At 34.7% G+C, this 26,539-nt stretch overlaps 1 protein-coding gene across 1 annotated transcript; it reads right to left on the bottom strand.

Annotated features, from left to right (window-relative positions):
• Nucleotides 1–1,640: 1,640 nt before the first annotated feature.
• LOC147643503 (uncharacterized) lies at nt 1,641–20,620 on the bottom strand. Its single transcript, XM_086834429.1, has 4 exons — nt 20,602–20,620; nt 3,432–3,547; nt 1,909–3,374; nt 1,641–1,777 (listed from the first exon to the last, which is right to left on the bottom strand). Exons 3-4 carry the CDS (start codon nt 3,364–3,366, stop codon nt 1,697–1,699), a joined length of 1,539 nt encoding a protein of 512 aa, XP_086690555.1. The 5' UTR covers nt 3,367–3,374; nt 3,432–3,547; nt 20,602–20,620; the 3' UTR covers nt 1,641–1,696.
• Between the last annotated feature and the right edge of the window lie 5,919 nt (nt 20,621–26,539).

The raw sequence follows: 26,539 nt of genomic DNA, 5'->3' as shown, positions 1-26,539 counted from the left end.
GAATGCGATGTATGACCGGGTTTCGGTTACCAATTTAAATATCAGTTGGCAAGTGAAGCCAAAAGGGGGAAAACAAAAGAGGGGAAAACAGGAAAACCTATCTTCCCTCGACGACGACGAAGCCATTATTGAATACTCACGGTTTGAGTGGGATCCTTGCTAATGAGAGGGAAATTAACACAAATATTTATGGTATATACGCACTTTCGACTCTCGGTCTTCTGGCTAGTCCAAGACCTGGATTAATGGCAAATAAAAAGGCCACAAGAATCTGGTTTCACGGACGAGTGCATCCGTTGACATTGTCTGATTAAAAGTGAACTTAAGCGACCTGACTGATTGGGACGTTCTTTGTGTGTTTCTGGGCCACTGTTTGCCCAGATCCGCATCATGATTAGCTTTCGATTTGATTTGCCAAGTTGTGTCTGGGCTGGCTATTTGCACGGCACTCAAGTACTTTGCAGATTTGGTCGCTCTGCATAAACATACTGCCATGTCGGCATATTTAATTAGCAGCAGTCTCACAAAATTGCCCGACAGCTGACAAATTATGCCAATGTGTCCGTGTGTCGGCGTGTCCTTGTGTCTGTCGGGCCCTAATGCACTCGGCCTAAATAATTTAACATTCATTGTCTCTGCCGGACGTTTCCCTTACCCCCCCCCCCTGTCCTTCCTGGGCCAGTGTGTAAATGTGTGTGTATTTCAACGAGTTTTCAGTGTGTAAATAAAACAGGGGCTGCTCGATGCTTAGTTGGCATCGCACACGGCGTATAAGCAATTTGCATTGTATTCCAGCCTGCCCCCAGGCACTTTCAACACTGCAACACACAGCCACACACCCACGCACACACAGTGCCAAGAGTGCCAGCTGTTGTCTATTAAATGTCAATTTCAATTTGTATCTGGCTTAAAAATTGCAATTGCAAAACCTTGCCAATCAGCGGCCCAATCCAATTAGAGGGTTCCTGCTGCTAAACGTGAGAAGGCCCCGAATTCCACAAATATTTGACTGCTTGGTCATTTAAAATTTTCAAATTCCTGAAACGGCGCCGATAATAATTGCAACAGTATTATTGTTGTAATTAATACATTAAACAATGTTTGCAGGTCGCACTTATTTTACAAGCTATCATTTAAAGTCTTGAAAAATGTATTTATTTATAAGCTCAGTGCTATTATTTCGACCGCTATTGTAATTAAATTATTTTTTCTATTCTCAAAAGTCATATGTCTTATCGCGACAGCAATCGATTTCCCAAGTGTAATTATTGAATTACGTCTTAAGCCGCAGCACAGCTGACACTCTGCCTGCGTCATGAAATTCCGCTCAATTGCACTTCCCGAAAATAACACCTGTCATTCAGTTGGGCGGAAGGGAAAATATAGTTATCCTTCCACAAGCAGGAAGTAGAAATCATTTTCGGAAAGCGACAAGTTTGTTGAATTTAATCAAAATGCAAAATCACACGTTTAGCAAATACTTGTCCTTTTCCGGTTTGTCAGTACATGAACATACATATGACCATAATTTATTAAATTTCTCTCACAGGAGCTGCAATCCCATCATTCAATTTCCAGGTGTAAATTGAATTTATTTAATTGCTAGACAAAAGTGGTTGTCAATGAAATATATAACCCTCTTTTTTATTTTAGTGCCTTGAATGAGTTTATTTAGTTTTTTACAAATATCATACAATTAAATTGGAGTGGGTTCCCATTCTCTTCCACCATCCATGGCTCTCAAGATCATACGTTTAAATGGGCCGGTAATTAGTGCCTGCAATTATTGGAAAATAATTGATTAACATGAAATGAAGCAAAGTTCGGGAAATTTAGAAATTTGTATACCCTTGCAGAGAAACCCCAGCATAGATCAGTTACTTACTTACTTACTTATTAGTTACTTACCTGTTGCTCAGAGGTTGTTGGTTCATTTGTCCAAAGGCAGATGTCCAGATCATTTTGTATGTCTGAATCTCTATGTTCCATTACTACGTTTTGAAGAGTTCCGACAAACGCCGCGTTTATTCCGCTAACAGGAACCTTGATAGTAAATGAACTGAATTTTCTGCAATTATTTAATATAGGCGACAGGCTCAAGTGCAAGTCCTGCGGATCATGCTCAGATATTACCTCAACCTCTTCCAAATCTTTTAGTTTTGCTAGTTGCTGAATAAACTCAAGCTTTTCTAAGCTAACAGAGACTTTCCGTAGGTTACTTAGAAAGGTTAACGCCACAACTAATGCTTCGTTAAGGCAATAACAATTGGGGATTTCGAATAGAGAGCCAGCTATATGAATACAAATTGCCTGCAGCGATTTTATGTGATATTTTATAAGGCTTTCGAGGAAGCGGATGGTTGGCAGTTCTCGGGTAACCAAATGGAAAGAGCACAAATCTTTGACCAATGGGAGGGGAATTTCTTCATTCGTATAGTCGCTTTCGTATCTCATTGTTAGTTTTCTCGATTCGTGTTGCAGAGTAATATTACAGGCACCTTTGATTTCAATGCCCAGGTTCAAGAACAAGTGGAGGTTCCTTCCCATCTCCACGAATAATTTATTAGATAACCAGAGAGACTTTAGGTTCTCTAACCTTAGAAGAGGATCTAAACTAACAAACCTAAAGAGTACCGCATCATTAGTTTTAATATAGAGGTGTCCTAGTTCATTTAAGGCCATCTTGGTAAAGGAATTTGACACAGTGACTTGTTCGCTTAGGAGCTCAGCAACATCATCCGTAATAATGTGATCCTTATTGCGGATGATCAGTTGGTTGAGCTTTGGGCGTCTCTTCAGGTGCTCAATACTCTTGATATTGCAAAATCCGCATTCCAGCAGCTTTAAGCCTTTAATCTGGGCAATAGCCTGGACGACATCGTCACTAATCTTGAACTTTAGACGGAGTTGAACTAACTTGGACGTTTTCTTTTCCGAAAGAGCCTTGATGAGTAGGAGTAGAGATGTGCTATTATCTAAGGTTGAGTCGTCCTCATGATCGGGGTCCAATCGAGCTCCTTTGGATGCAATGTCCTCGGGGTGATGGTCTTCATCCCAGCCAAAGTCCATAATCTGCACCGGCTGTTTAACAATTTCCAGGTGCTGCAGCTTATCCAGGAGCGCCAGCTTTACATATTCCCTATCTCGGGCATTATCGCTTATCACGAACTTTAGTTGCTTCAGAGCAGGGCAATGACCAACGATTTGGTTTAGCTGTCCATGATCGGAGAAGCTATATGCATTTATTTCCAGGGTCACCAGCGCGGGATTCCTGGCACAGAACTGCGTCAGATCCGAAATGGCAAGTGATGCGGTCAGGCTTAGCTTGCCAATACGAGTATTTGCAAGCTCAATTAGATTGCTCATCGAACGATCTGCAATATAAAGTTACTTTAGTGGCTATAATTTCATTTGGATGGACAGCCACTTGCCTGCTATATTCACCGTGATCTTTTTGATTTTTGGAAGCCGATCTTTATCCACCTTAACTCGCTTAAATTGGCCGGAAATGGCCAGCACGATTTCGTCAAATATATATTGGTGATAACTGAAATATGAATCAGATTTGTAACTAAGCTCAAGGCTTTTAACCAGGGGGTTCTTCAACAAGGCCCTTATAAATATGTCAAGATACTGGTCGACTCTTTCCGCTGTGGCTCCTTGCAAAATTTGGTGTATCCTCTCGAACTTGACTGTCATGTGGCTGTGTGGCACTTCCTGGAGAGTAGCGATCTCCATGTTATTATACATTGATATTGACCAAGCTTTAACGATGCGTCGAATTTTCCTACAGGTGCCGGCGAAATTGAAGATGTCCGCATATTTAAAGGTGTCATAATATTCATTTTTGTTTCTTTTTTCACATTCCGCCTTTAAATAGTCCAGTATACGAAATATTTCGAAATGACTAATATCTGCAAGGCCCGTCATATATATGTATATGCTTGTATTTATAAATTGTTACGCGCTGGTGCGATCTTATCTACCGAGGCACGTCCGATTTGCAGTGTGTTTCAGGGTAGACTGGGTTTGTGTCTCTGAGAGGATTGCCATATTGGCGAAAAAAACATATCCTATAAATAAAGGGTTTATTGATTAGCCAGAAGCTTTGTTTAAATAAATAAACTAATATTATTATAGCTTTAAGATCAATATATAGCATCGTACTGCATTTGATATAATGAAATTCAAGTAATTAAAATCTATATATTTGTCAATGTGATGAATATTTTCTATGAACCTGAATTAATAAAAGTAAAAAAGAGGAATTGTATTATAATATTTAATTTATAATTTATGATTTTAGTCAGAAGCTTCTAACAGCTTCTAATCAGTGTTTTTCAAACTTCATAACTAAGCCAAAAATGCATTAAATTCAATTCGGAAAGCTGTTCTGTGCTAATTTTTAAAGCGCCAACAACTCTGCATACTTCGTTGTAAAATTTAAAAAAATCAATTTTGTGTCGAATTTTGCAAATTTTAACGATGTAACCCCTTATCTTTTTTTGAAATTTCGAAAACATTGCAAAAATTTATTTTTCCACAAGACATGGCTCGATCGATTCAGCTGTTAATTCTGATCAAGAATATATATGATTTATAGGGTCGGAAATGATTCCTTCATTGTTCAATAAGCTTCTGATTAATACTAACACCCAGCAAAAAGGTATAAAAATAGACCGTTTTTCTAAATAATCAGTGTTTTTCAAACTTCAATATCAAGCCAAAAATGCATTAAATTCAATTCGGAAAGCTGTTCTGTGCTAATTTTTAAAGCGCCAACAACTCTGCATACTTCGTTGTACAATTTCAAAAATTCAATTTTGTGTCCAATTTTGCAAATTTTAACGATGTAACCCCTTATCTTTTTTTGAAATTTCGAAAACATTGTAAAAATTTATTTTTCCACAAGACATGGCTCGATCGATTCAGCTTTTCATTCTGATCAAGAATATATATGATTTATAGGGTCGGAAATGATTCCTTCATTGTTCAATAAGCTTCTGATTAATACTAACACCCAGCAAAAAGGTATAAAAATAGACCGTTTTTCTAAATAATCAGTGTTTTTCAAACTTCAATATCAAGCCAAAAATGCATTAAATTCAATTCGGAAAGCTGTTCTGTGCTAATTTTTAAAGCGCCAACAACTCTGCATACTTCGTTGTACAATTTCAAAAATTCAATTTTGTGTCCAATTTTGCAAATTTTAACGATGTAACCCCTTATCTTTTTTTGAAATTTCGAAAACATTGTAAAAATTTATTTTTCCACAAGACATGGCTCGATCGATTCAGCTGTTCATTCTGATCAAGAATATATATGATTTATAGGGTCGGAAATGATTCCTTCATTGTTCAATAAGCTTCTGATTAATACTAACACCCAGCAAAAAGGTATAAAAATAGGCCGTTTTTCTAAATAATCAGTGTTTTTCAAACTTCATGATCAAGCCAAAAATGCATTAAATTCAATTCGGAAAGCTGTTTTGTGCTAATATTTAAAGCGTTAACAAATCTGCATACTTCGTTTGTTGATGCTGTTAAAAGCTTCTGACTAAAATTATATGCACAGAAAAAAGGTATAAAAATAGGCGGTTTTTTTTTTAAATAATCAGTGTTTTTCAAACTTCATAACTAAGCCAAAAATGCATTAAATTCAATTCGGATAGCTGTTCTGTGCTAATTTTTAAAGCGCCAACAACTCTGCATACTTCGCTGTAAAATTTAAAAAATTCAATTTTGTGTCGAATTTTGCAAATTTTAACGATGTAACCCCTTATCTTTTTTTGAAATTTCGAAAACATTGTAAAAATTTATTTTTCCACAAGACATGGCTCGATCGATTCAGCTTTTCATTCTGATCAAGAATATATATGATTTATAGGGTCGGAAATGATTCCTTCATTGTTCAATAAGCTTCTGATTAATACTAACACCCAGCAAAAAGGTATAAAAATAGACCGTTTTTCTAAATAATCAGTGTTTTTCAAACTTCAATATCAAGCCAAAAATGCATTAAATTCAATTCGGAAAGCTGTTCTGTGCTAATTTTTAAAGCGCCAACAACTCTGCATACTTCGTTGTACAATTTCAAAAATTCAATTTTGTGTCCAATTTTGCAAATTTTAACGATGTAACCCCTTATCTTTTTTTGAAATTTCGAAAACATTGTAAAAATTTATTTTTCCACAAGACATGGCTCGATCGATTCAGCTGTTCATTCTGATCAAGAATATATATGATTTATAGGGTCGGAAATGATTCCTTCATTGTTCAATAAGCTTCTGATTAATACTAACACCCAGCAAAAAGGTATAAAAATAGGCCGTTTTTCTAAATAATCAGTGTTTTTCAAACTTCATGATCAAGCCAAAAATGCATTAAATTCAATTCGGAAAGCTGTTTTGTGCTAATATTTAAAGCGTTAACAAATCTGCATACTTCGTTTGTTGATGCTGTTAAAAGCTTCTGACTAAAATTATATGCCCAGAAAAAAGGTATAAAAATAGGCGGTTTTTTTAAATAATCAGTGTTTATCAAACTTCATAAGTAAGCCAAAAATGCATTAAATTCAATTCGGATATCTGTTCTGTGCTAATTTTTAAACCGCCAACAACTCTGCATACTTCGTTGTACAATTTAAAAAATTCAATTTTGTGTCGAATTTTGCAAATTTTAACGATGTAACCCCTTATCTTTTTTTGAAATTTCGAAAACATTGCAAAAATTTATTTTTCCACAAGACATGGCTCGATCGATTCAGCTGTTCATTCTGATCAAGAATATATATAATTTATAGGGTCGGAAATGATTCCTTCATTGTTCTATAAGCTTTTGATTAATACTAATACCCAGCAAAAAGGTATAAAAATAGGCCGTTTTTCTAAATAATCAGTGTTTTTCAAACTTCATGATCAAGCCAAAAATGCATTAAATTCAATTCGGAAAGCTGTTTTGTGCTAATATTTAAAGCGTTAACAAATCTGCATACTTCGTTAGTTGATGCTGTTAAAAGCTTCTGACTAAAATTATATGCACAGAAAAAAGGTATAAAAATAGGCGTTTTTTTTAAATAATCAGTGTTTTTCAAACTTCATAAGTAAGCCAAAAATGCATTAAATTCAATTCGGATATCTGTTCTGTGCTAATTTTTAAAGCGCCAACAACTCTGCATACTTCGTTGTACAATTTAAAAAATTCAATTTTGTGTCCAATTCTGCAAATTTTAACGATGTAACCCCTTATCTTTTTTTAAAATTTCGAAATCATTGCAAAAATTTATTTTTCCACAAGACATGGCTCGGTCGATTCAGCTGTTCATTCTGATCAAGAATATATATGATTTATAGGGTCGGAAATGATTCCTTCATTGTTCAATAAGCTTCTGATTAATACTAACACCCAGCAAAAAGGTATAAAAATAGGCCGTTTTTCTAAATAATCAGTGTTTTTCAAACTTCATTATCAAACCAAAAATGCATTAAATTCAATTCGGAAAGCTGTTTTGTGCTAATATTTAAAGCGTTAACAAATCTGCATACTTCGTTTGTTGATGCTGTTAAAAGCTTCTGACTAAAATTATATGCACAGAAAAAAGGTATAAAAATAGGCGGTTTTTTTAAATAATCAGTGTTTTTCAAACTTCATAAGTAAGTCAAAAATGCATTAAATTCAATTCGGATAGCTGTTCTGTGCTAATTTTTAAAGCGCCAACAACTCTGCATACTTCGTTGTACAATTACAAAAATTCAATTTTGTGTCCAATTTTGCAAATTTTAACGATGTAACCCCTTATCTTTTTTTGAAATTTCGAAAACATTGCAAAAATTTATTTTTCCACAAGACATGGCTCGATCGATTCAGCTGTTCATTCTGATCAAGAATATATATGATTTATAGGGTCGGAAATGATTCCTTCATTGTTCAATAAGCTTCTGATTAATACTAACACCCAGCAAAAAGGTATAAAAATAGGCCGTTTTTCTAAATAATCAGTGCTTTTCAAACTTCATGATCAAGCCAAAAATGCATTAAATTCAATTCGGAAAGCTGTTTTGTGCTAATATTTAAAGCGTTAACAAATCTGCATACTTCGTTTGTTGATGCTGTTAAAAGCTTCTGACTAAAATTATATGCACAGAAAAAAGGTATAAAAATAGGCGGTTTTTTTTAAATAATCAGTGTTTTTCAAACTTCATAAGTAAGCCAAAAATGCATTAAATTCAATTCGCATAGCTGTTCTGTGCTAATTTTTAAAGCGCCAACAACTCTGCATACTTCGTTGTACAATTTCAAAAATTCAATTTTGTGTCCAATTTTGCAAATTTTAACGATGTAACCCCTTATCTTTTTTTGAAATTTCGAAAACATTGCAAAAATTTATTTTTCCACAAGACATGGCTCGATCGATTCAGCTGTTCATTCTGATCAAGAATATATATGATTTATAGGGTCGGAAATGATTCCTTCATTGTTCAATAAGCTTCTGATTAATACTAACACCCAGCAAAAAGGTATAAAAATAGGCCGTTTTTCTAAATAATCAGTGTTTTTCAAACTTCAATATCAAGCCAAAAATGCATTAAATTCAATTCGGAAAGCTGTTTTGTGCTAATATTTAAAGCGTTAACAAATCTGCATACTTCGTTTGTTGATGCTGTTAAAAGCTTCTGACTAAAATTATATGCACAGAAAAAAGGTATAAAAATAGGCGGTTTTTTTAAATAATCAGTGTTTTTCAAACTTCATATATAAGCCAAAAATGCATTAAATTCAATTCGGATATCTGTTCTGTGCTAATTTTTAAAGCGCCAACAACTCTGCATACTTCGTTGTACAATTTCAAAAATTCAATTTTGTGTCCAATTTTGCAAATTTTAACGATGTAACCCCTTATCTTTTTTTGAAATTTCGAAAACATTGCAAAAATTTATTTTTCCACAAGACATGGCTCGATCGATTCAGCTGTTCATTCTGATCAAGAATATATATGATTTATAGGGTCGGAAATGATTCCTTCATTGTTCAATAAGCTTCTGATTAATACTAACACCCAGCAAAAAGGTATAAAAATAGGCCGTTTTTCTAAATAATCAGTGTTTTTTAAACTTCATGATCAAGCCAAAAATGCATTAAATTCAATTCGGAAAGCTGTTTTGTGCTAATATTTAAAGCGTTAACAAATCTGCATACTTCGTTTGTTGATGCTGTTAAAAGCTTCTGACTAAAATTATATGCACAGAAAAAAGGTATAAAAATAGGCGGTTTTTTTAAATAATCAGTGTTTTTCAAACTTCATAAGTTAGCCAAAAATGCATTAAATTCAATTCGCATAGCTGTTCTGTGCTAATTTTTAAAGCGCCAACAACTCTGCATACTTCGTTGTAAAATTTAAAAAATTCAATTTTGTGTCGAATTTTGCAAATTTTAATGATGTAACCCCTTATCTTTTTTTGAAATTTTGAAAACATGGCAAAAATTTATTTTTCCACAAGACATGGCTCGATCGATTCAGCTGTTCATTCTGATCAAGAATATATATGATTTATAGGGTCGGAAATGATTCCTTCATTGTTCTATAAGCTTCTGATTAATACTAACACCCAGCAAAAAGGTATAAAAATAGGCCGTTTTTCTAAATAATCAGTGTTTTTCAAACTTCATGATCAAGCCAAAAATGCATTAAATTCAATTCGGAAAGCTGTTTTGTGCTAATATTTAAAGCGTTAACAAATCTGCATACTTCGTTTGTTGATGCTGTTAAAAGCTTCTGACTAAAATTATATGCACAGAAAAAAGGTATAAAAATAGGCGGTTTTTTTAAATAATCAGTGTTTTTCAAACTTCATAAGTAAGCCAAAAATGCATTAAATTCAATTCGGATATCTGTTCTGTGCTAATTTTTAAAGCGCCAACAACTCTGCATACTTCGTTGTACAATTTAAAAAATTCAATTTTGTGTCCAATTCTGCAAATTTTAACGATGTAACCCCTTATCTTTTTTTGAAATTTCGAAAACATTGCAAAAATTTATTTTTCCACAAGACATGGCTCGATCGATTCAGCTGTTCATTCTGATCAAGAATATATATGATTTATAGGGTCGGAAATGATTCCTTCATTGTTCAATAAGCTTCTGATTAATACTAACACCCAGCAAAAAGGTATAAAAATAGGCCGTTTTTCTAAATAATCAGTGTTTTTCAAACTTCATGATCAAGCCAAAAATGCATTAAATTCAATTCGGAAAGCTGTTTTGTGCTAATATTTAAAGCGTTAACAAATCTGCATACTTCGTTAGTTGATGCTTTTAAAAGCTTCTGACTAAAATTATATGCACAGAAAAAAGGTATAAAAATAGGCGTTTTTTTTAAATAATCAGTGTTTTTCAAACTTCATAAGTAAGCCAAAAATGCATTAAATTCAATTCGGATATCTGTTCTGTGCTAATTTTTAAAGCGCCAACAACTCTGCATACTTCGTTGTACAATTTAAAAAATTCAATTTTGTGTCCAATTCTGCAAATTTTAACGATGTAACCCCTTATCTTTTTTTAAAATTTCGAAATCATTGCAAAAATTTATTTTTCCACAAGACATGGCTCGGTCGATTCAGCTGTTCATTCTGATCAAGAATATATATGATTTATAGGGTCGGAAATGATTCCTTCATTGTTCAATAAGCTTCTGATTAATACTAACACCCAGCAAAAAGGTATAAAAATAGGCCGTTTTTCTAAATAATCAGTGTTTTTCAAACTTCATTATCAAACCAAAAATGCATTAAATTCAATTCGGAAAGCTGTTTTGTGCTAATATTTAAAGCGTTAACAAATCTGCATACTTCGTTTGTTGATGCTGTTAAAAGCTTCTGACTAAAATTATATGCACAGAAAAAAGGTATAAAAATAGGCGGTTTTTTTAAATAATCAGTGTTTTTCAAACTTCATAAGTAAGTCAAAAATGCATTAAATTCAATTCGGATAGCTGTTCTGTGCTAATTTTTAAAGCGCCAACAACTCTGCATACTTCGTTGTACAATTACAAAAATTCAATTTTGTGTCCAATTCTGCAAATTTTAACGATGTAACCCCTTATCTTTTTTTAAAATTTCGAAAACATTGCAAAAATTTATTTTTCCACAAGACATGGCTCGGTCGATTCAGCTGTTCATTCTGATCAAGAATATATATGATTTATAGGGTCGGAAATGATTCCTTCATTGTTCAATAAGCTTCTGATTAATACTAACACCCAGCAAAAAGGTATAAAAATAGGCCGTTTTTCTAAATAATCAGTGTTTTTCAAACTTCATTATCAAACCAAAAATGCATTAAATTCAATTCGGAAAGCTGTTTTGTGCTAATATTTAAAGCGTTAACAAATCTGCATACTTCGTTTGTTGATGCTGTTAAAAGCTTCTGACTAAAATTATATGCACAGAAAAAAGGTATAAAAATAGGCGGTTTTTTTAAATAATCAGTGTTTTTCAAACTTCATAAGTAAGTCAAAAATGCATTAAATTCAATTCGGATATCTGTTCTGTGCTAATTTTTAAAGCGCCAACAACTCTGCATACTTCGTTGTACAATTTAAAAAATTCAATTTTGTGTCGAATTTTGCAAATTTTAACGATGTAACCCCTTATCTTTTTTTGAAATTTCGAAAACATTGCAAAAATTTATTTTTCCACAAGACATGGCTCGATCGATTCAGCTGTTCATTCTGATCAAGAATATATATGATTTATAGGGTCGGAAATGATTCCTTCATTGTTCTATAAGCTTTTGATTAATACTAATACCCAGCAAAAAGGTATAAAAATAGGCCGTTTTTCTAAATAATCAGTATTTTTCAAACTTCATGATCAAGCCAAAAATGCATTAAATTCAATTCGGAAAGCTGTTTTGTGCTAATATTTAAAGCGTTAACAAATCTGCATACTTCGTTAGTTGATGCTGTTAAAAGCTTCTGACTAAAATTATATGCACAGAAAAAAGGTATAAAAATAGGCGTTTTTTTTAAATAATCAGTGTTTATCAAACTTCATAAGTAAGCCAAAAATGCATTAAATTCAATTCGGATATCTGTTCTGTGCTAATTTTTAAAGCGCCAACAACTCTGCATACTTCGTTGTACAATTTAAAAAATTCAATTTTGTGTCGAATTTTGCAAATTTTAACGATGTAACCCCTTATCTTTTTTTGAAATTTAGAAAACATTGCAAAAATTTATTTTTCCACAAGACATGGCTCGATCGATTCAGCTGTTCATTCTGATCAAGAATATATATGATTTATAGGGTCGGAAATGATTCCTTCATTGTTCTATAAGCTTTTGATTAATACTAATACCCAGCAAAAAGGTATAAAAATAGGCCGTTTTTCTAAATAATCAGTGTTTTTCAAACTTCATGATCAAGCCAAAAATGCATTAAATTCAATTCGGAAAGCTGTTTTGTGCTAATATTTAAAGCGTTAACAAATATGCATACTTCGTTTGTTGATGCTGTTAAAAGCTTCTGACTAAAATTATATGCACAGAAAAAAGGTATAAAAATAGGCGTTTTTTTTTAAATAATCAGTGTTTTTCAAACTTCATAAGTAAGCCAAAAATGCGTTAAATTCAATTCGGATATCTGTTCTGTGCTAATTTTTAAAGCGCCAACAACTCTGCATACTTCGTTGTACAATTTAAAAAATTCAATTTTGTGTCGAATTTTGCAAATTTTAACGATGTAACCCCTTATCTTTTTTTGAAATTTCGAAAACATTGCAAAAATTTATTTTTCCACAAGACATGGCTCGATCGATTCAGCTGTTCATTCTGATCAAGAATATATATGATTTATAGGGTCGGAAATGATTCCTTCATTGTTCAATAAGCTTCTGATTAATACTAACACCCAGCAAAAAGGTATAAAAATAGGCCGTTTTTCTAAATAATCAGTGTTTTTCAAACTTCATGATCAAGCCAAAAATGCATTAAATTCAATTCGGAAAGCTGTTTTGTGCTAATATTTAAAGCGTTAACAAATCTGCATACTTCGTTTGTTGATGCTGTTAAAAGCTTCTGACTAAAATTATATGCACAGAAAAAAGGTATAAAAATAGGCGGTTTTTTTAAATAATCAGTGTTTTTCAAACTTCATAAGTAAGCCAAAAATGCATTAAATTCAATTCGGATATCTGTTCTGTGCTAATTTTTAAAGCGCCAACAACTCTGCATACTTCGTTGTACAATTTAAAAAATTCAATTTTGTGTCCAATTCTGCAAATTTTAACGATGTAACCCCTTATCTTTTTTTGAAATTTCGAAAACATTGCAAAAATTTATTTTTCCACAAGACATGGCTCGATCGATTCAGCTGTTCATTCTGATCAAGAATATATATGATTTATAGGGTCGGAAATGATTCCTTCATTGTTCAATAAGCTTCTGAAAATACTAACACCCAGCAAAAAGGTATAAAAATAGGCCGTTTTTCTAAATAATCAGTGTTTTTCAAACTTCATTATCAAGCCAAAAATGCATTAAATTCAATTCGGAAAGCTGTTTTGTGCTAATATTTAAAGCGTTAACAAATCTGCATACTTCGTTTGTTGATGCTGTTAAAAGCTTCTGACTAAAATTATATGCACAGAAAAAAGGTATAAAAATAGGCGGTTTTTTTAAATAATCAGTGTTTTTCAAACTTCATAAGTAAGCCAAAAATGCATTAAATTCAATTCGGATATCTGTTCTGTGCTAATTTTTAAAGCGCCAACAACTCTGCATACTTCGTTGTACAATTTCAAAAATTCAATTTTGTGTCCAATTTTGCAAATTTTAACGATGTAACCCCTTATCTTTTTTTGAAATTTCGAAAACATTGCAAAAATTTATTTTTCCACAAGACATGGCTCGATCGATTCAGCTGTTCATTCTGATCAAGAATATATATGATTTATAGGGTCGGAAATGATTCCTTCATTGTTCAATAAGCTTCTGATTAATACTAACACCCAGCAAAAAGGTATAAAAATAGGCCGTTTTTCTAAATAATCAGTGTTTTTCAAACTTCATTATCAAGCCAAAAATGCATTAAATTTAATTCGGAAAGCTGTTTTGTGCTAATATTTAAAGCGTTAACAAATCTGCATACTTCGTTTGTTGATGCTGTTAAAAGCTTCTGACTAAAATTATATGCACAGAAAAAAGGTATAAAAATAGGCGGTTTTTTTAAATAATCAGTGTTTTTCAAACTTCATAAGTTAGCCAAAAATGCATTAAATTCAATTCGGATAGCTGTTCTGTGCTAATTTTTAAAGCGCCAACAACTCTGCATACTTCGTTGTAAAATTTAAAAAATTCAATTTTGTGTCGAATTTTGCAAATTTTAATGATGTAACCCCTTATCTTTTTTTGAAATTTTGAAAACATGGCAAAAATTTATTTTTCCACAAGACATGGCTCGATCGATTCAGCTGTTCATTCTGATCAAGAATATATATGATTTATAGGGTCGGAAATGATTTCTTCATTGTTCTATAAGCTTCTGATTAATACTAACACCCAGCAAAAAGGTATAAAAATAGGCCGTTTTTCTAAATAATCAGTGTTTTTCAAACTTCAATATCAAGCCAAAAATGCATTAAATTCAATTCGGAAAGCTGTTTTGTGCTAATATTTAAAGCGTTAACAAATATGCATACTTCGTTTGTTGATGCTGCTAAAAGCTTCTGACTAAAATTATATGCACAGAAAAAAGGTATAAAAATAGGCAGTTTTTTTAAATAATCAGTGTTTTTCAAACTTCATAACTAAGCCAAAAATGCATTAAATTCAATTCGGAATGCTGTTCTGTGCTAATTTTTAAAGCGCCAACAACTCTGCATACTTCGTTGTAAAATTTAAAAAATTCAATTTTGTGTCGAATTTTGCAAATTTGAATGATGTAACCCCTTAACTTTTTTTGAAATTTTGAAAACATGGCAAAAATTTATTTTTCCACCAGACATGGCTCGATCAATTCAGCTGTTCATTCTGATCAAGAATATATATGATTTATAGGGTCGGAAATGATTCCTTCATTGTTCTATAAGCTTCTGATTAATACTAACACCCAGCAAAAAGGTATAAAAATAGGCCGTTTTTCTAAATAATCAGTGCTTTTTAAACTTCATGATCAAGCCAAAAATGCATTAAATTCAATTCGGAAAGCTGTTTTGTGCTAATATTTAAAGCGTTAACAAATCTGCATACTTCGTTTGTTGATGCTGCTAAAAGCTTCTGACTAAAATTATATGCCCAGAAAAAAGGTATAAAAATAGGCGGTTTTTTTTTAAATAATCAGTATTTTTCAAACTTCATAAATAAGCCAAAAATGCATTAAATTCAATTCGGAATGCTGTTCTGTGCTAATTTTTAAAGCGCCAACAACTCTGCATACTTCGTTGTAAAATTTAAAAAATTCAATTTTGTGTCGAATTTTGCAAATTTGAATGATGTAACCCCTTAACTTTTTTTGAAATTTTGAAAACATGGCAAAAATTTATTTTTCCACCAGACATGGCTCGATCAATTCAGCTGTTCATTCTGATCAAGAATATATATGATTTATAGGGTCGGAAATGATTCCTTCATTGTTCTATAAGCTTCTGATCAATACTAACACACAGCAAAAAGGTATAAAAATAGGCCGTTTTTCTAAATAATCAGTGTTTTTCAAACTTCATGATCAAGCCAAAAATGCATTAAATTCAATTCGGAAAGCTGTTTTGTGCTAATATTTAAAGCGTTAACAAATCTGCATACTTCGTTTGTTGATGCTGTTAAAAGCTTCTGACTAAAATTATATGCACAGAAAAAAGGTATAAAAATAGGCGGTTTTTTTTAAATAATCAGTGTTTTTCAAACTTCATAAGTAAGCCAAAAATGCATTAAATTCAATTCGGATATCTGTTCTGTGCTAATTTTTAAAGCGCCAACAACTCTGCATACTTCGTTGTAAAATTTAAAAAATTCAATTTTGTGTCGAATTTTGCAAATTTTAATGATGTAACCCCTTATCTTTTTTTGAAATTTTGAAAACATGGCAAAAATTTATTTTTCCACAAGACATGGCTCGATCGATTCAGCTGTTCATTCTGATCAAGAATATATATGATTTATAGGGTCGGAAATGATTCCTTCATTGTTCTATAAGCTTCTGATTAATACTAACACCCAGCAAAAAGGTATAAAAATAGGCCGTTTTTCTAAATAATCAGTGTTTTTCAAACTTCATGATCAAGCCAAAAATGCATTAAATTCAATTCGGAAAGCTGTTTTGTGCTAATATTTAAAGCGTTAACAAATCTGCATACATCGTTTGTTGATGCTGTTAAAAGCTTCTGACTAAAATTATATGCACAAAAAAAAGGTATAAAAATAGGCGGTTTTTTTTAAATAATCAGTGTTTTTCAAACTTCATAAGTAAGCCAAAAATGCATTAAATTCAATTCGGATAGCTGTTCTGTGCTAATTTTTAAAGCGCCAACAACTCTGCATACTTCGTTGTACAATTTAAAAAATTCAATTTTGTGTCCAATTTTGCAAATTTTAACGATGTAACCCCTTATCTTTTTTTGAAATTTCGAAAACATTGCAAAAATTTATTTTTCCACAAGACATGGCTCGATCGATTCAGCTGTTCATTCTGATCAAGAATATATATGATTTATAGGGTCGGAAATGATTCCTTCATTGTTCTATAAGCTTCTGATTAAGACTAAAACCCAGCAAAAAGGTATAAAAATAGGCCGTTTTTCTAAATAATCTGTGTTTTTCAAACTTCATTATCAAACCAAAAATGCATTAAATTCAATTCGGAAAGCTGTTTTGTGCTAATATTTAAAGCGTTAACAAATCTGCATACTTCGTTTGTTGATGCTGTTAAAAGCTTCTGACTAAAATTATATGCACAGAAAAAAGGTATAAAAATAGGCGGTTTTTTTAAATAATCAGTGTTTTTCAAACTTCATAAGTAAGCCAAAAATGCATTAAATTCAATTCGGATATCTGTTCTGTGCTAATTTTTAAAGCGCCAACAACTCTGCATACTTCGTTGTACAATTTAAAAAATTCAATTTTGTGTCGAATTTTGCAAATTTGAATGATGTAACCCCTTAACTTTTTTTGCAATTTTGAAAACATGGCAAAAATTTATTTTTCCACCAGACATGGCTCGATCAATTCAGCTGTTCATTCTGATCAAGAATATATATGATTTATAGGGTCGGAAATGATTCCTTCATTGTTCTATAAGCTTCTGATTAATACTAACACCCAGCAAAAAGGTATAAAAATAGGCCGTTTTTCTAAATAATCAGTGTTTTTCAAACTTCATTATCAAACCAAAAATGCATTAAATTCAATTCGGAAAGCTGTTTTGTGCTAATATTTAAAGCGTTAACAAATCTGCATACTTCGTTTGTTGATGCTGCTAAAAGCTTCTGACTAAAATTATATCCACAGAAAAAAGGTATAAAAATAGGGGGTTTTTTTAAATAATCAGTGTTTTTCAAACTTCATAACTAAGCCAAAAATGCATTAAATTCAATTCGGAATGCTGTTCTGTGCTAATTTTTAAAGCGCCAACAACTCTGCATACTTCGTTGTAAAATTTAAAAAATTCAATTTTGTGTCGAATTTTGCAAATTTGAATGATGTAACCCCTTATCTTTTTTTGAAATTTTGAAAACATGGCAAAAATTTATTTTTCCACCAGACATGGCTCGATCAATTCAGCTGTTCATTCTGATCAAGAATATATATGATTTATAGGGTCGGAAATGATTTCTTCATTGTTCTATAAGCTTCTGATTAATACTAACACCCAGCAAAAAGGTATAAAAATAGGCCGTTTTTCTAAATAATCAGTGTTTTTCAAACTTCAATATCAAGCCAAAAATGCATTAAATTCAATTCGGAAAGCTGTTTTGTGCTAATATTTAAAGCGTTAACAAATATGCATACTTCGTTTGTTGATGCTGCTAAAAGCTTCTGACTAAAATTATATGCCCAGAAAAAAGGTATAAAAATAGGCGGTTTTTTTTTAAATAATCAGTGTTTTTCAAACTTCATAAATAAGCCAAAAATGCATTAAATTCAATTCGGATAGCTGTTCTGTGCTAATTTTTAAAGCGCTAACAACTCTGCATACTTCGTTGTAAAATTTAAAAAATTCAATTTTGTGTCGAATTTTGTAAATTTTAACGATGTAACCCCTTATCTTTTTTTGAAATTTCGAAAACATTGCAAAAATTTATTTTTCCACAAGACATGGCTCGGTCGATTCAGCTGTTCATTCTGATCAAGAATATATATGATTTATAGGGTCGGAAATGATTCCTTCAGTGTTCTATAAGCTTCTGATCAATACTAACACACAGCAAAAAGGTATAAAAATAGGCCGTTTTTCTAAATAATCAGTGTTTTTCAAACTTCAATATCAAGCCAAAAATGCATTAAATTCAATTCGGAAAGCTGTTTTGTGCTAATATTTAAAGCGTTAACAAATATGCATACTTTGTTTGTTGATGCTGTTAAAAGCTTCTGACTAAAATTATATGCACAGAAAATAGGTATAACAAGAAAGGAAGCTAACTTCTGCACGCCGAAGTTTATATACCCTTGCAGATAGAAATTCTATGACTAGGAATCCATACCATATAAATTAAATATATTTGTGTTAAAAAACAATGAAGTAATACCTGCTTTCATTTCATTCACCTATACATATTATATTTGCAGTTTTACATTCACAGATTTGCATTTTTCCTCTTCATCAAACGATCGTTTGTATGGCATCTATATGATATAGTCGTCCGATTTTTATGAAATTTGCCACAAAATTTAAGACTAATATAAAATGGCTACACCTCAAATTTGATGAAAATCTGTTGAAAACTGAAAAAGTTATAATTTTTAATTTTATTAATTTCTCGATCGTTCCTATGGGAGCTATATGATATAGTAGCCCGATTTTCATAAAATTTTATACAAAATTGTAGAGTATAGTAAAATGGCTATATCTCAAATTTGATCCAATTCTATTGAAAACTGAAAATGTTAAAATTTTTTTTGTAAAAATTTTCCGATCATTCCTATGGCAGCTATATGATATAGTCGTCCGATCCGGCCCGTTCCGACATATATACGAGTGAGAGTATATAGAAGGCTAACTACAAAGTTTCATTCAGATAGCTTCAAAACTGAGAGACTAGTTTGCGTAGAAACGGACAGACGGACAGACGGACAGAAGGACAGACGGACAGACGGACAGACGGACAGACGGACAGACGGACATGGCTAGATCGACTCGGCTGTTGATCCTGATCAAGAATATATATACTTTATATGGTCGGAGGTGCCTCCTTCACTGCGTTGCAAACTTCTGACTGAAATTATAATACCCTGCAAGGGTATAAAAATAGGCCGTTTTTCTAAATAATCAGTGTTTTTCAAACTTCATAAATAAGCCTAAAATGCATTAAATTCAATTCGGATAGCTGTTCTGTGCTAATTTTTAAAGCGCCAACAACTCTGCATACTTCGTTGTAAAATTTAAAAAATTCAATTTTGTGTCGAATTTTGCAAATTTTAACGATGTAATTAAAGATTTATTTTTGGCTTAATTTTGCATTTTGATCATTTGATTTTTTGGAATTATTTTTTATTTTTATACCAATTTTCTGGGAATTTGTATTAATGAGAAGCTTATAACACTATGAAGAATCCATTTCCGACCCTATAAATGCTGCATGCTGTCATTTCATTCACCAATACATATTTTAAATACAGTTTTACATTCACAATTTTGCATTTTTCTCTATATCTAAAGTAGTTTTGTATGTCAGCTTTATGATGTAGTCGACCGATTTTTATAAAACTAAACTCAAAATTTTTGAATAATAAAAAAGGGCTTTATCTCAAAATTGAAGAAAATCAGTTGAAAACCGAAAAAGTTATAACTTTTGATTGTATATACCTTTTATCAGGTATATAACCTAATCCAGAGTTAAAGCTTACTAAATTAGATAGGTATAAAAATAATTATAAAAATGTAATAGTGTAGTAATAGTAAGCACTCGTTATGCCGATGCTTGGCCGGACATAATTAGATATAAGGAGAGGGGATTCATGATCTCAACAGCGTCCTTTGAATAAAAACTTAAAGCGCAGTTTAAGTTTCTTTTAAAGTAGTTTTCGCGGCAAAGTGAAACTGGCAGCTGCACTTAATTTGCCGTCAGCTCATTTGTTTTTTCCAGCCCCCGCCAGTTAAACCAGCCCCAGGAACATGCATTTTTCACCGCCCCTTCGCCCTACCCTATCTCACTCTCCTCGTATTCCGTACATCTCTATCTTATGCCGCGCGGTTAGCATGGAATATGGAACAAAATAGGAACAAAAAAAAGGATGGGGAAACTTTAGAAGCCGTTACTCCTTGTTGTCCCATCGCCCAAGGATATCCGCCGGCCCCCCGTAGCGCCATAGTGTTGCGGTGGGTGCGTGTAATCTACTCAAAGCAAATAAATTTTTAATGCTGACTAATGTAGAAAATGTGAGCAGAAATTTACCTGGTAAACTCTAAGAGACCGTGGCTTCATCTTTCCCATTTTACCGCCATCCAGCCAGCCTTAGTACTTCGTCCTTGCTGCTCCTGCGTATCCGTAATTTGCAACAGAATTTTACAAATTGAAAACGAAGCCAAGCCTGGCGTCTGCATATTTACGCGAAGCCAAGAAATCATCTTTCAGACTAGCTGCAGTGTTCAGTGTCGGTTCATTTGTTATCCCGACAGTTTAAGAATGCATTAAGGAATGCAGTTAACCCCATTGTGAATGCAGAAACTTGTCAACATTTTGAGGCATCGATTGCACTGGCAATTATGTCAGGCAACAAAGCGCAACAAATTGGCGAAAATGGCAAGTCATTAAAAATAATTTAAAGCAAACATCAGGGAAAAGTTTTTGACCAAAAAACTTGAAGACATTTTAAATGCGAATATAACTGAGACAAAGGCACGGCGAGGAAGGAGGTGCTGACTGCTGAAAATTGCAAGGCAGCAGCAGCAACAAATTGGCAAAACTCATAACGAGGCAAACAGGACAGGAGCGTACCAAGGGGGGAGCTTAATCTTAGAACAACAAATAAATTTAAAATACGGTTAAAATTGTACCTTTACAAATCATTTTATTTCCATTTCAATATATTTTTCACTTAAGAATAATATTTCAAGAGACTAATTGACGGTCTATTGAAGCTGTTTAAAAAAAAAATATTGCTTACAGTTTTTTGAAGGCTTAAGTTTGACCTAAAAATAAATAACCACAAAGGAAACTAATTTCGGTAAATCGAAGTTGACATACCCTTGGCAGTTTGCAATTGCATTATAGAATTAAATCGAAATATAACAATATTTTATATGATTAATTTTTCGATTATGAGTGTATAATAATCTTTGATTAAAATAAATTATTAATACTAATATTGGAATAACCTCTCGATTTTAATTTCTAATATTTAAAATTATTTAAAATGGACAATCCCTGCGTGCTTAATAATAGTTTTGACTACGCCCCTAGCCAAAAAAGGGGAGAACTTGCCCCCGCAAATGCCTGAAAACAGTCGCAAGTGACAACGAGAACGCCAACGCGCTAAGGACGCCCAAAGGATGCTGGTGTTGCTGTTGCTCCTTCTGCTGTTGTTTCTGTTTGCCGTTGTTTTAGTTGGTAATGAAAGCGACTGATGTCCAGAGGGCGCAATGGGAGGTGAGGTGGCGTGGGTCGGAAGCTGGCCAAACATTAACGAGCATCAGCGAAAAACTTGCAACTTGCCGACGACGAACTGAATCAAGTTCTGCTGCCGAAAGAAGGGGCAGGCGATGCATTGTTTGCAAAATGCTCCAAGTAAATTATGCAGAATTGCTGCACAACAGGCAAAGCCGAAGCAAAAGTTAAGCGCCCAACAAAACGAAATTTACGTTGCGCCGATGATGTCTTTGTTGCCATTGTGTGCCGCACTGTGTGTTCGTATTTGTGAGGGTTTTTAATAAACTTAATAACTTTGCAATTTGTTGCTGCAATCAGTGAGCGGAGCCAGATGTTTCCCATCATGCAAATGGCTCCGAACTCGGACATTGCGCTCCGCCAAGGCGATGGCGGAGCTGCCCGAAGTTGCCCGTGGCAACACATGGCGTATACTTCATTTACAGGAGCATTATGCAGACGGCACGTGCCAATTAATAAAATAAATTCCTCAACAAATGCAGCAAAACTCGTAAATTTCCCCATGGGGGTATAGCGTATTTTCCAATTCCTTTTAATTCACTTAAAAGGTTGTGGCCATACGGAAAATGATCCCTGCGGTAAACTGCGTCTCTAGACTCTTTAAAAATGCATGTCCAGTCCCCATATCAACCGCCGAATGTTAAATCGATCCTTCAGAACACGGAGGCACGGACCAGATGTTTGTGCGGGAAGAGGGGAGGCTGAATAAACAAACATCTGTGGCAAGTGAGGTTAGGACACAAATTGAATTTGTGCCCTAAAAGAGCATAACAAATAGACGACACGCATACGCCGTGTGGTACGCAAAGCCACAAAACCCACATGCATGTCATGGGATAACCAAGACACTGGACAGTACAAAAAAATCATTCAGCCATCACCGTTCCCTGATCCAATCGCTCACCTGCCGAGAGATGGGTAAGTATATGAGGGAAATTAATCACCTAAGCCCGGAACTTGAAGAATTTTTCAATAAATATAAATTTTAATTCCTAAAAACATTTATCTAAATACGTTGTGAAATTAAAAGGAATACTTTTGTGTTTAAATTTACTTTAAAAAATGATTTGAAGATCGGTTATTTAACTTAATATTTTAAAAATGACATTAAAGCAATATTGTAATATTGCGTTGATATCGAAAGGCCTTTTTAAAACTTATTTTGCCCATACTCTTGCTGTACCTTTTTCAGTCGCAAAAAGCCGGTACCTTTCCCATCACTATTCCTCCTATGGACACCGGCAGGGAGTCCTCGGGCGCTTAGATATTTTTGGCATGCGTTGCGAGTCCCGGCAAATGGCAGAAAAACAAGTCCGCAACATGGACGCAGCTGCCTACGCGTCGGCGAACAAATCCCGACTCAAACGCTCCCACACATGGCGACATTATCATCATCAGCATCATCATCATCATCATCATCGTCACCACCAGCGTCATCATCATGGCGTCTGGATAATGGCTGTCCCGGAGTTGACAGTTAACAGTTGCCTAGCCGGCCAGCGGCAGGTAAATAAATCAAACAAAAAATTGAGACATTCGGCTACGTGACTGGCGAACGGGAGCCGCCGGGTAGTCTGCCTCTCTATATGGAACGCCGAAAGTCACGGAGGCTCAATAGCTTGACTGATTATCGTCGTCCAGCTGCTGTATAGATAGGTATATGTCTCGGAGTCGGATTTTGCTTTGGACCGAAACTGTCGCAGCTCATGCCGCTGATATGTGCGTGACACAAATTGCTGGGCAGGACAGAAACAGAAACAGGACGCCAAACAGTAGCAGAAACAGGACCTCTGATACACACACACATACACAGGCAGGCAGTGTGCTGACAAATGCTTCCTGGAAGATGTCTGTCGACGTCCATCAATGGTCTGAATGGAGGCGGAGCAGCTGGACAGCAACAGTTAAGTCGATTTTGACACATCGAGCACTGTTCGTTTGGCAGAAATCAATAATGTCTAGTGAAGAGTCCTACGAAAGGCAGGCGATGTCATGCGAAGGATTGATAAGGTATGTCTGCAACGGGAATAATTTGTCGCATGAGAAAGAAGGCAAAATATGAAAATGTTTGCAAAGGATGAAGAATTAAATTTTACTGATTTAATTCAAATTAGATTAAATGGCTTCAAATATGTTCAATGGATATCCAGAAATTCGATTTATAGCTGCAAAGTATCCCTCTTGAAACTAAAACTACCTACATATCCCAACAATTTTCATCTCTATTTTTCCACTGGCAATAAAACCACTTAAAGCCTGTGTAGTAAGTGCATTCAACTGAATGCCATAAAATAGAATACCTCGCTGAATTTTTGAATGATGTTTATTATTTATGCCACTGGCGAGCTGCGGTCCCCTTGTTTACGCGACCTCACCTGACCCACTGAGCCTGCGATGACCCCCAAAGCGATGGCCCTGCCTACGGATCTGGGACTCCATCTGCAAAAGCCACTGGCCAGCGGACAACAACAGACAACGGACAGCGGACAACGGACATCGGAGAGTGGCAAATGGAAAGTGGCCAGTAGTGGCACACAATTGAATATATTATGGAATATATATTGCGGCATATATTAGACTACCATTTGGATTGCGGTCCGTGGTCCATGCAGCATTGTCCGTGCGTGCTGAAAACTGTTTGCTTTATGGTGATCATTCAATTTGAATTAATTTGCGGCTGTCATGCCAACCTTAAATTAGTTTGCAGCGATTTGCATAAACACAAGTGGGAGTTTCGGCATTTGACGTGATTTTGATTGGACTTCCGCCCAGCAGGAGCAAGCTAATTCAGCTTATTAGCTAAGCAAAAGAAATCTTTCCTTCTCAGCGCATAATTCTCCCCACTTTGTAATTAAATTAAATGTTTTTCTTTTTTCCCTACACCGTCGTTTTATCTCCATTTAGGAAGCCTCCAATTTGACTGGAAAGGAACGTCAGTTAGCGAGGAAAGGAAAGTGAACAGCAGCTGTCCGAGCCTGAAAGCCGTTGAGGTTTTGTGGCTTTTTGGCCAAGAGCAAGGCAAGAACACAGCAGCTGGGCGAAAAAAAGGAAAAATAAATGTTTTGCCACTCTGCTTTTCACGACTAATTCGGTTTTTGTTTATCTCCACACTCTCTCGCACATAGAGGAGATTTTCTCCGTATTTTTTTCGGAGCATCTGCATTGCCTTTTGTGTGACAGGCTGGCCAAGAGCGGGCTAACTGCAGTTTGGTCGCTTTAAGGCTACCCCGGTCCAGATGTGCCCTAATGCCATGTGAGAATGAAGGATTAACAGCAGCCGAGGACTTCTCGTCAGCCACAGCACCGCAATGAGTTGGCATCCTGCAGGCTGCAGCTACGGGCAGCCCAGCTAAGTATACTATACACTCTCTGCCATGCCCTGTGGTCAGGGGACGTAAGTGCATCTATTTTTTATGTCCAGTAAGCACTTGAAGCCAAAGTGATGGGAGTTAAGTTCTTGCCCTTATGGGAATTCAGGACTTTAATTATTTTGCAGAGTGTTTTGCATTATATCCTTGAATTTGTTAAACAATTTAATTGCTGATACAGATACTTAAATAGAAAATATCAACATAAATCCTATTGCAGTCAATCCTCTCTATTTTCTTCTATGTGTGGAAAATTATCCAAATCCGTTCTAGCATTGATTATCGATGCTCAACACTTTCCTCTTAGGAAATAATTATTTAATAAGCTGACAGCTGATTTAAGCGCCACGACGCGTTGGGGCGGGGAAAATGCCAGAGCGGAGGGGGACGGATATTCCATTGGGGGAAAAGCCCGACTGATACTTGTGTGTGTGTGCATAGGTGGATTCCCCCCTGTGCTACAAGGTTTGTGGTCTAAGCTGCTTTCACACGCATACACACACAGAGATACAGAGAGACAAAGCTGCGTTGCGAAATGCCATGTAAATGACGCTAATTGTATTACAATTTCCTTGAATGCCTGAGAGCAGGCAATGGCAAATTAGAAACCGCTTAGTTGGGGTATTGCATGACCAACTGGGCGGGAGTTCGGGTATCCTTTGAGCGACAGTGAAACAGTGCAATTGTTGTCCTTCCGCCCATGTAATCATGAAATGCAACAGACTCCCAAGATGATGATGATGATGATTCCTTAGAGAATTTTATACAGTAGATTGAGGTCTTAGTAAAGCTTAGCTAGTTCATCCTATAGAAATGCGGAATATGCTTGGAATCTTGCCACTAGTGAGACTGATTTTGCATAGAAAGATATGGGTATTAGTTGAGGAGCATCTGAAATAAATAGATTTCCAGTGCCAGTTTAAGGCCTTTAAACATCCAGCGTAAGAGCCAAGGGGAACGTGACAAATTCACGGCAATTGTCTTCTATCTTCCCTAACTGTGCAACCTCCCAAAAAACCTTTTGTTTCTCCTCGGCCACCTTCAGCCGGCCCCAGCGATGATCCAATGAACCCGAGAAGAACACTGTCATAGTTTATCACATTCTGTGCAGTGGGTTGAATTTTTTTATTCCTCCGCTTGGCTACTTGCGCTTTTTTTGTGCCTCTGCGAGGCAGTGTCATTGGGAATATGTCCGCCATCTCCTCCTCATCCGACTCCTCCAGCGATTGTGATATACGTTTTGCCATACTAACTGTCATCTTTTGTGACTATGTGCGTGGGAGGACGTGGACCCAAGAGAGGGGGAAATGGAGCCGGGATGCGGCTTGGGAAGTGGCTCTGGCAGTAAAAGTGGATGC

Source organism: Drosophila serrata, unplaced genomic scaffold (genome assembly GCF_035046125.1).
Source record: "Drosophila serrata isolate PLE 108 unplaced genomic scaffold, ASM3504612v1 contig_272, whole genome shotgun sequence".
NCBI lineage: Eukaryota > Metazoa > Arthropoda > Insecta > Diptera > Drosophilidae > Drosophila > Drosophila serrata.
Note: the sequence above shows the minus strand (reverse complement) of the source record. Positions and strands in the feature narration are given on the sequence as shown.